This window comes from Mandrillus leucophaeus, unplaced genomic scaffold (genome assembly GCF_000951045.1).
Source record: "Mandrillus leucophaeus isolate KB7577 unplaced genomic scaffold, Mleu.le_1.0 Scaffold1421, whole genome shotgun sequence".
NCBI classification, from domain to species: Eukaryota; Metazoa; Chordata; class Mammalia; order Primates; family Cercopithecidae; genus Mandrillus; species Mandrillus leucophaeus.
This window is the reverse complement of record NW_012101390.1, coordinates 520,202-530,206: the sequence shown is the minus strand read 5'-3', so window position 1 is coordinate 530,206 and position 10,005 is coordinate 520,202. Positions and strand designations below refer to the sequence as shown.

The window sequence follows — 10,005 nt, the reverse complement described above, 5'->3', positions numbered from 1 at the left end:
ATCACATGGCATGGCCCAACCTGGCTGCCTAGTAAGTTAGAATCATCTGATCTAGATGGCCAGTCAACAATTCTCCTTGTTCTGGGCCTCTCAAACAGCCAAGGCTTCCACTATAGAGAGTAGAATCTCTTGTTCTTTTTGCAGTGGGCAGAGTGCAATAAAATACATGCAGTGCCCTCAGCTAGGGGAGACTGGCAGACTAAAATGAGCAACTGGACAAATGGCAGTGTTTGGCTTTGATGGGGTTATACTGAGCAATATTGGAGGGACAAGTAATTTTTCTGTAGTTTCTTTTTCATAGAGATTCATAAATATGAATTGAGAGTCACAGCTTGGTAGAGGGGTAAAAAGAAGAATCCTGAAATACATGAAGGGGAGCCCCGGGGTTTGGGTGCCTGGATGCTTCACAGGGTATACAGTGCTCTGGCTGCTGCACTGCCACCACTATCTACTGTTTGCGGATCATGCCCTTGATAGCTGACTCTCGGTTGACATACGTGGCCCAGTAGACCAGATTGAATATGGCAAAGAGCACAGGAAAGATGATGCGGGAAATTTTGTCAACCTTGCTGACACTGTTGTAGGTCTTGGTCTCAGTTGGGCTGTCCTGCACGTAGGTGGCCTTGGGTGAAGCAATGATTGTTGGGGTTGAGGAGGCACTGGGAGCAGCGCCCTTGGAGATGGTGGAAAATTCAGTGTCCTTGGCCAGGTTGATGGGATAGGTGGTTCCCACGATGTTGAAGGTGGTGCTGGTTTTCTTTGCTGGGGCTGCTGGTGTTTTCTTCTAGAGGCCGGGAAAAAGAGGGGGAGAGGGAGAAAAAAACAAAGCTAATTAATTCATTACACAGAGAACCTTCAGAGGCTACAGGGAGGAGGAGCCATGAGGGAAGTTAAGAAACAGGGGCCATGTAGCCAATAGCACTAGTAGCCAGGTTTGTGTCAAGGAATAACTGAAGTTGTGTATGAAAACAGGAAATGTGGATCACCCTGGCTTACTAGCTATGTCGCTTTGGCTAAGTCACTTTTCCTCTTCATGTCTCAGTTTCTTCATCTGTAAAATGAGGATCAAAATAATTTTCAGGATTGTTTAGAGGATCAGATGAGAGAATGGAGCTAGAAATTGCCAATAAACTGTGGAACGTTTGTTACATGTAGAATCTTATATATCATGTAATTTGATCCTCAGAGCAACCCCTATGAGGTAGGTGGATGAGATTACTCTCATTTGACAGATGAGAAAACAGCCTCAGACAAAATGGCAGAGCCTAACTTGCAATCTGGTAAGAGATTTTTATCCAGGGCTGCACTGTGCTGCTTTCTATAGGCCCCAGACACTTTTTGGTTACCCGAGGATTAACTCCAAAAGGCCGTGACCATCAAGTGACACATCTCCTGTGAGGAAGAGAGCTTGGTGAGTCTGAAAAGTCATTTTGTCATAAAGACAATATATACCATGGCATGTTGACATGCACCATTACAACAACATTACAACCCTTCATACAGTGTAACTGTTCAGCAAGCTCAGGAGCAGGCCAAGGCTTTCCACCTAGCTATGTAAAAGACTCTCTGACATAACAAAGGCAGAGATAGATGGGGAGCTGCTATGTCACTGCCCTTTGTGCTTATTTTTTAAGAGTGAAAGAAACTCAAACACCCAGTGGGAAGAAAGCACACCCACATGCCAATTTGCTCTCATATACAGTATGAACTTGTGTATACAGAGAGCCTCACTGGGCCTCCCCTGGTGCAGAAGAGAGAAGAGGAGACAACGCTTAGGCCTGGATATGAATTGAGAAGTTGAAGAACAGGAGGGGCCAGGGGAGGAGGCCAGCCCCAACCCCATGCCAAATGCGGTGGCCTAGCTCATGGTCTATAGATGGTTTGCTGCCTCATTCCTCACTCTGGCCTTTTCTTCTTTCCATCCCAGTTTGCTCTAGGGAAAAGTGGGTATAGATGAGCTTCAGAAATGCCCTAATTTCACACACCTCATGAGTCCATCCTTGATGTTACTTTGCTTCCCAGAACCCAGGCTTCACTTCTTTATTCCTTCACTTCCTACTTGCTTTCTTTGTGTGTTCCTCTATTTCCATCCTCTCTTGCTGACCCCTTGTCTCCTAATCTCTTCATATACCCTTTCTTCTTAACTTCAGAGTCCCCATCATTCTTATTTTTTCTCCTTTATACCTAACTGCCATTTACTATTGTGATCCTAATAACTTTTCCCCAATATTTACTGAATGCTTACTGGGCCAAGGACTATGCTAGGTACTTAGAGATAAATGGAAAGGGTAAAACATGAGTCCCTGTCTTCCAGGAGCTCACACTTGGGTGTGGGAGAAAGCCTTTTAAGCACATCATTGCCATTGAATGTGATCAGACTTCTCAAAGATCTGCACCAAGTGCTATGGGAATTCGGTCAAAGGAGGGACAAAGTACCTGCTGGCATTGGAAAAGGTGGCTCAGAGAAGGCAATGAAGTTTATGGTCTGGGTCACAAAAGATGAGCAGGAGCTCATCAGATGAGCATGTGGCAAAGGACAGTACATAAGCCAAGGCCATTTTATTTATTTATTTTAGAGACATGGGTCTTGCTCTGTCACCTGGGCTGGTGAGCCTTGGTGTGAACATAGTTCACTACAGTCTTGAACTCCTGGGCTCAAGTGATTCTCCTGCCTCAGGCTCCTGAGTAGCTGGGACTACAGGCGTGTGCCACCATGCCCAGTTAATTTTTTTCTTTTTTACTTTAGAGATGACATCTCACTATGTTGCCCAGGCTGGTCTTGTAATCCTGGCTTCAGGTGATCCTCCCACCTTGGCTTCCAAAAGCACTGGGATTACATGTGCAAGCCACTACACCTGGCCAAGGGCACTGTTCTTTGAGTTGACAAGAAGTTTACCGTAGCTGGGCCACAGTGTGCATGGCAAAGAGTTGCAGAAACTGAGGCTGTGTAAAACAGGCAGCAGCAAGTCCTTGAAAGGCCTTATATGCTATGCTCTCTTGCTCTGTCTGCTTATTTTGGCCTCAGTGTTTTCAGTCATGGAGGGGAAATGCGACAGATGAGAGGATGTTGGTTTACGTAAATTGAACAGTCTGACTAATAGGATATTTGAAAGCAATATTATTTCTCCTTGGGGATTGCAATCACATTGTTACAAGTGGAAGGGGGACAGAACTCTAAGGTTTCTAAAAACCTTGTAAATTATTTAAATACTACATGGGACTCATTTATAATTAGCAAATTCATTGTGTGAATAGAGTCCTGCTGCTAAATGTCTTTGCTATTAAATAAAAGGGTGCTTTACTTGTTTGCCAACTTGCTCATTAATTTGCTTAGTAAACTCTTTTCTCATGGGTAGACCAAAAATTATAGAAAAGAAAGAAAAGACAAAAGAAAGGAAAGAAAATATTGCCCTGACTTTTCTAGAAGCTTTTACATATGTCATTCCACTTAGCCGTCTTATAAACTGGCTATGACCAAGTCTCTGAAACAATGATTCTGAACAATGAATACTTTTTTTTAGCTCCATAAGCACTTTATGTTCTATAGATGGGGAGAAGTAGCAATCAAGTTAATCACAGATTTTTTAAGTAGTAAGGGAAAATTACCTTTTAATTTCTTCCACCATTTTCAACATGACACATTTTAATCAGCCACTACAATTTTTTACCTAAATCATTAAAGAAGGAAATCAAAGCAAAATTTGAGTTTCAAGAAAATAGGAAAAAAAGCCATAGATTAATGGTAATATTTACCCATTTCTACACCTAGTTTTCCAGTAATTCTCCTTGATATATACAGACTGAGATGACTTAACTTTGAACGAATTGTCATTCTATTCCTATCCCTTAGCCAAGTATCTGGCTCTTAGGCAAATGATGGATGTTTACTGAATGAAAAAATACCCACTATTGAAGATTATCAGTATGACTTCTTGTTTGTTTCCCCTGAGTCTTGACCTTTGATGCATAGACAGCATGTCTCCAAAGTTCAGCCTAGGGCAATTTCCTAACCAAAAAGTGGAAATTGACTTCTCCAAATTTCGCAAGGAGTTTGAATCCAGAACAAGAACGCCTTTACTTCTAAAAATCTAGTGGGTTTGTGATGAGGCAATGAAAACTTTTATAGAGAAATGCATGTCCCACTCAAGTCTTCCTCCGATGATACTTCTGTCAGTTGTCTCTAAAGGTGAAACTCAACTAGAACCTCAGAGTATATACTTACATAGTCCAGTACCTCTGTGTCAACCCCCTTGCAGGTGCTCAGCTTTTCTGAGCCCGTGGGGCAGAAGTGGAGCAAAGCAATGGAATATATGCTATGTGGGATTCACAGATGAATAAAACCAGCAACAAAAACCCAAACAACTCAATTTAAAATGGGGCAATTTAAAAATGGGCAAAGGACTTGAGTAGACATATCTCCAAAAAAGATTTACAAATGGCCAAAAATCACATGAAAATATGCTAAACATCACTAATCAGAAATGCAAATCAAAGCCATGAGACCCCACCTCACATTATGATGGGTACTACCAAAAAACCCCAGAAAATATCAAGTGTTGGCAAGGATATGGAGAAATTGAAACCCTTGTGCACTATTGGGAATGTAAAATGGTGCAACCACTATGGAAAATGTTGTGATGGTTCCTCAAAAACTTACAAATAGAATCACTATATGATTCAGCTGTTCCACTTCTGAGTATATATCCCCAAATTATAAGCAGGGTCTCAAAGAGATATTTGCATACCCATGTTCATAGCTTCATTACTCCCAATAGACAAATGGTGGAAGCAATCCAAGTGTCCATTGAGAGAACAATAAACAAAATGTGATATACACACACAATGAATTCATTCCATTCACAATTATTCAACCTCACAAAGGAAGGAAATTCTGATACATACTACAACAGACATGAATCTTGAGGTTGCTAAATGAAATAAGCCAGTCACAAAAGGATAATTGTTATGTGATTTCACTTCTATGACATATCTAGAGTAGCAAATTCATAGAGACAGAAAGCATAATGGTGGGTGCCAGGGGCTAGGGCAGAAAGGAATGGGGAGTTGTTGTTTAATGGATACAGATTTCCAGTTTTGCAAGATGAAAAGGGTTCAGGAGACTGCATAGCAATGTGAATGTATTTAATGGGACTGAACTACACAATTCAAATTGGTTAAGGTTATATATATTTACCATTATGTGTATACACACACACACACACACACACACACACACACACACACACACGATAAATCAGAGACCCTACCCTCAGGAAATCTAGTTTAATGAGGAAGGTTAATTAAAATAAGAGGGAATTAAAATATAAGGGAGAAGGCACAAATTAGAAACATTCAGAGAGGCATAAATAACGAATCAAGGGAGTTCAAGAGAAGAAAGTATTTGGAAAGGTCAAGTAAGTCAATGGAAAGGAGAGAAAATGCAGATGAAAGAAAAATAATCACTTGTACCACCTTCCTGAAAAGGCGGGGGGAGGGGGTTATCTAGAGCATAAGTGTGGAATTTCCCAGGTCTAGATCACAGCTGAGAAGGAAAGAGTGGATGAGATTAGATACCATCTATATTTTGGTGGAGAGAAAGGAGCCCAGTAGGTTGAGGGAAATCTCATACAATGGCTTCTACATTCCCCATGAGGAAGGTAAAATAATAGTAAAGATTCAAACTAGAATATATGTGTATATGTGTGTGTGTGTGTGTGTGTGTGTGTGTGTGTGTGTGTGTGTGTGTGTTTTGAGATGGAATTTCGCTCTTGTTGACCAGGCTGGAGTGCAATGGCGTGATCTTGGCTCACTGCAATCTCTGCCTCCCGGGTTCAAGCAATTCTCTTTCCTCAGCCTCCTGAGTAGCTGGGATTACAGGCATGTGCCACCACCCCCAGCCCAATCCCTGGCTAATTTTGTATTTTTAGTAGAGAAGGGGGTTTCTCCATTTGGTCAGGCTGGTCTTGAACTCCTGACCTCAGGTGTTTTTTTCTGAATCTGTACTCAATTCTTGGCTTGCCAAAGTGCTGGGATTACAGGCATGAGCCACCGCGCCTGGCTGATTTAAACCAGATTTTGTAGGATAAAGAAGACAGAACTAATTAGGGACAGAGAGTAACTGCAGGCATAGGTTGAAGGAACAGCAGAATTCAAAAATACACTCATTAATGTCACCAACCCATCAATAGCAATGGATTTTTTTTTTTTTCAGAGAAATAGAGGACTTGGATTGAAGTGACTAGAGAGGTCAAGAGTGCTGGTGAGTGACTGCAGTGATACACTACGGTACCTATGCTGAATAGAGAAGCAAGGAAAACATAGGAAATCATCCGTTTATTTAATATTTTCTGTGTCTACAATGTGACAGGTTCTGTGCTAGGTGGTTGGGGTGCAGCAATAAGTGGTAAAACACAGCTCCTGACCTAAAGGAGTTCACATTCCAGTGAGGGGGAGGGAGGACATGTAATAAACATAGAAGCAAACAAATACATAAAGCAATGTAATGTCAGGAGGTGAGAATTATCATGGAAGCACATAAAGCAGGGCAGTGAAGAAAAAGATGATGAATGCTAGTGAGAGAAGGTCTGCCTGAGAAGGTAAGTAGAGACCTGAACAAAATAAGAAAGCAAGTTGTGAAAAGATCTCAACAATAAACATTTCATAAAGAATGGTAATGACAAAGTACCTGGGCTTGGAATGAAAGTGATTCGTCAAGAATCATCAAGGAGGCTGGGTGCGGTGGCTCATGCCTGTAATCCAGGCACTTTGGGAGGCTGGGGCGGGCAGATCATGAGGTCAGATCGAGACCATCCTGGCTAACACGGTGAAACCCCATCTCTACTAAAAATACAAAAAAATTAGACGAGCACGGTGGTACATGCCTATAGTCCCAGCTGCTCAGGAGGCTGAGGCAGGAGAATCGCTTGAACCCAGGAGATGGAGGTTGCAGTGAGCAGAGGTTGTGCCACTGTACTCCAGCCAGGGTGACAGAGCGAGTCTCCATCTCATAAATAAATAAATAATAAACAAACAAACAAATAAATAAATAAATAAAAAGAATCATCAAGGAGGCCACTATGGGATGAGTGAGTGGAGTGAATGAAAATTCAAAAAAGATGCTAAAAGGTACCATCATAGATCTAAGGACAAGATCCTGGAAGGTTTTGAGCACCATGGTAAGAATAATGGAATTTGATCTAAATGTAGTGGGAAGCCATTAAAATATTTGGAGCAGAATTTTTATAATTTACTATTTTAATTGATCTTCCCTACTGTTGGGCAGAGAACAGATTTGTAGCCATGAAAGTAGAGGACTAAAATTAGGATGTTAGTCCTAATGAGGCTAGTGAGAGGTGTGGTGTGTTGAATGTTAGATATGGAGAAAAGTAGACAGATTCAAGTTATATTGTGAATGTAGAGGAGTCAGGACTTGCTGATGAGTTAGGTTTGGATTTTCTGAGAGCAGAGTGGGGGGCAGGTGAGAAAAACAAAAGAATTAAGAATGGATTCCAGGTTTTTGACCTGAGCGTCTGGAAGAATAGTGACATTATTGGCTGTGCTGGGAAGACTTGAAGAAGAGCAGGTTTAGGGGGAAGAGGAGGAGTTGTGTTTGGATATAAGAATTACATTTTTATCAGACATCCCAATAGGAATATAATCCTAATAGAGACGTACACAGTTACATATATCAGTCTGCAGCTCAGGGGAAAGGTCTGGGCTAGAGATACATATTTGGGAGTTGTTCGCCTCTAGATGGCCATTGATTCAATGTCTTGGGATTGAATGAGGTCGCTTGAGAAGTGAGTACAGAATCAGAAAATAAAAAAGAGATCTGACTGCTGACTGGTCTGCAGATCTGACTGATCTGCCCTGAAATGCTCTAACGTTTAGTGCTGGAAAGAAGACAAGGATAGTGCAAAGAAAATACCAAGGATGAACAAGAAAAACAGGAAATCCTGATGTATGAGAATCCAAGTGAGGAGTTGACACTTCAATGAAGACATCTTTAATGTAAAAGAGTGAGAGAGTAATGGTCTGAAAGCAGTACTGGGGATTAAGATGATGTAAACTACACTTCTGGAAAATGGGAATCAAATTAACAGCTTCTACCAAGCAGGAAAGCAGTTGGAAGGAAGTCTCAACTGAGAATCACATGTCAGTTAAAACAGGAGGTGGACGGGTCATTCAGTGAAGAAACTGCTGGTGCAGAATGTTCTGTCTTCCCATGAACAGGAGTTCCTGAGGGAAGTGAGGGACAGTTTATGAGGAGTAGGAGAATAAGTCAAGAAAAAAAAAAACACAGAAGAGGATAAGGATAAGTGAGGGGAGGATAAATAACCATAGAGAAAACTACAATTTGGGTATTGACCAAGGATGACATGGAGGCGAGCCCTGTGGAACATATGGCCTCGTGTGTCCACAACTTTCATTACAAAACTCTTCTGATATCAAGTAACAGTTCCAAAAATACTAACACAATTAGCTGACTTACTGTCAGTTTTTCTGAAAAAACAAAACAAGAAAAAAACAACAAAAAACGAAAACAAAAACAAAACACTAGAACAAATATACAGGCAGTTAGATTGGTTCATTTCTGAAACCTTTGCCTAGTCCTGGAAACAGTAGCAGTGCCTGGTAAATGGGACAATCCAGACCTCATTTAATAGGCTCAATTCTAGTTTATGATGTCGGAGGAGTCATCCAACTGAAAAACAAAGACAGAACTTGGGGCAGTTGCAAATAAAGTGAACTGGTTGTAGAAATCCTATATATGAAATGAATACAGTAATGAGAGAATACAGTAATGTTGGTAAGTTGAGCAAGATGAAGAAAAATAGAGTGATAAAGCCAGATGAAGTGAACATCAAAGGACAAAACTTTTTGCATGAAGCAAAGGAGTAAACAGTGGCCTGGAAGCAGCAGGAGGGAATGAAGGAGTGGCTTCCACTTGCAAGGGCAGTAGATTTTTTAGGAAACAGTCAAGTGTTCAGTAAGGTAAACAGAACAAAATAGAGAGGAAGCATTTTGGATTTATCTCTCCTGTGACACTCAGCATTTGGTCCTATATCAGTGCTCTGTCTGTATATGTGTGTATATATATATGGATATATGCCTTACTTTTCTTAGACCATTAGCTCCTGAGTGCTGGGACCATGTGGTTTAGTTTTGCATGCCACAGGTATTCCAGAAATAATTGCCGTGTGTGTGTGTGTGTGTGTGTGTGTGTGTGTATTTCAATCGAGACTATGATTACTGTCAGGCCACTTATACCTACTGCAGAGCAAGGTAGGAAAACCACCAGTTTATGAGTAAAACTTAACCCATATTGAATGTTATTTACCCAACAAAGAAATACCAAGGGGTGACTTGACTTGTGGCTACAATTGCAGGAATGACCCATAGACTTAAAAGCCATTAAGGACAAGAAACTAAGCTTTTCCAAGGTTTAAAGAGAATGTGAATGTTTTCTCCAATGTAAAAAAGATAAAATTTTATTCTGGAGCATTTCAAAATAAAAAAATAGAGTCCAAGCATTATTTCTTTTTTGCAAAATTTATACAAGAAGTTATACAAATTTTGCAAATGGTTCTAAGAATAATTTTCCTCTTTTTATTTTCTTTTTTTAATATACTTTAAGTTCTAGGGTACATGTGCACAACGTGCATGTTTGTTACATATGTATACATGTGCCATGTTGGTGTGCTGCACCCATTAACTCGTCATTTACATTAGGTATATCTCCTAATGCTATTCCTCCCCCCGTCCCCTCCCCACAATAGGCCTCGGTGTGTGATGTTGCCCTTCCTGTGTCCCAGTGATCTCATTGTTCAATTCCCACCTATGAATGAGAACATGCGGTATTTGGTTTTCTATTCTTGCGATAGTTTGCTGAGAATGATGGTTTCCAGCTGCATCCATGTCCCTACAAAGGGCACGAACTCATCCTTTTTTATGGCTGCATAGTATTCCATGGTGTATATGTGCCACATTTTCTTAATCCAGTCT

General features: G+C 40.9%; 1 protein-coding gene across 1 annotated transcript in view; it reads right to left on the bottom strand.

Moving 5' to 3' along the window:
* Positions 1-276: 276 nt before the first annotated feature.
* GABRA3 (gamma-aminobutyric acid (GABA) A receptor, alpha 3) overlaps positions 277-10,005 on the bottom strand; it is a 302,277-nt gene continuing 292,548 nt past the window's right edge. The window contains exon 10 of the mRNA XM_011974177.1: positions 277-784. Coding sequence (XP_011829567.1) covers positions 449-784 — 336 coding nt within the window. The 3' untranslated portion in view covers positions 277-448. The remainder of the gene's footprint in view (positions 785-10,005) is intronic.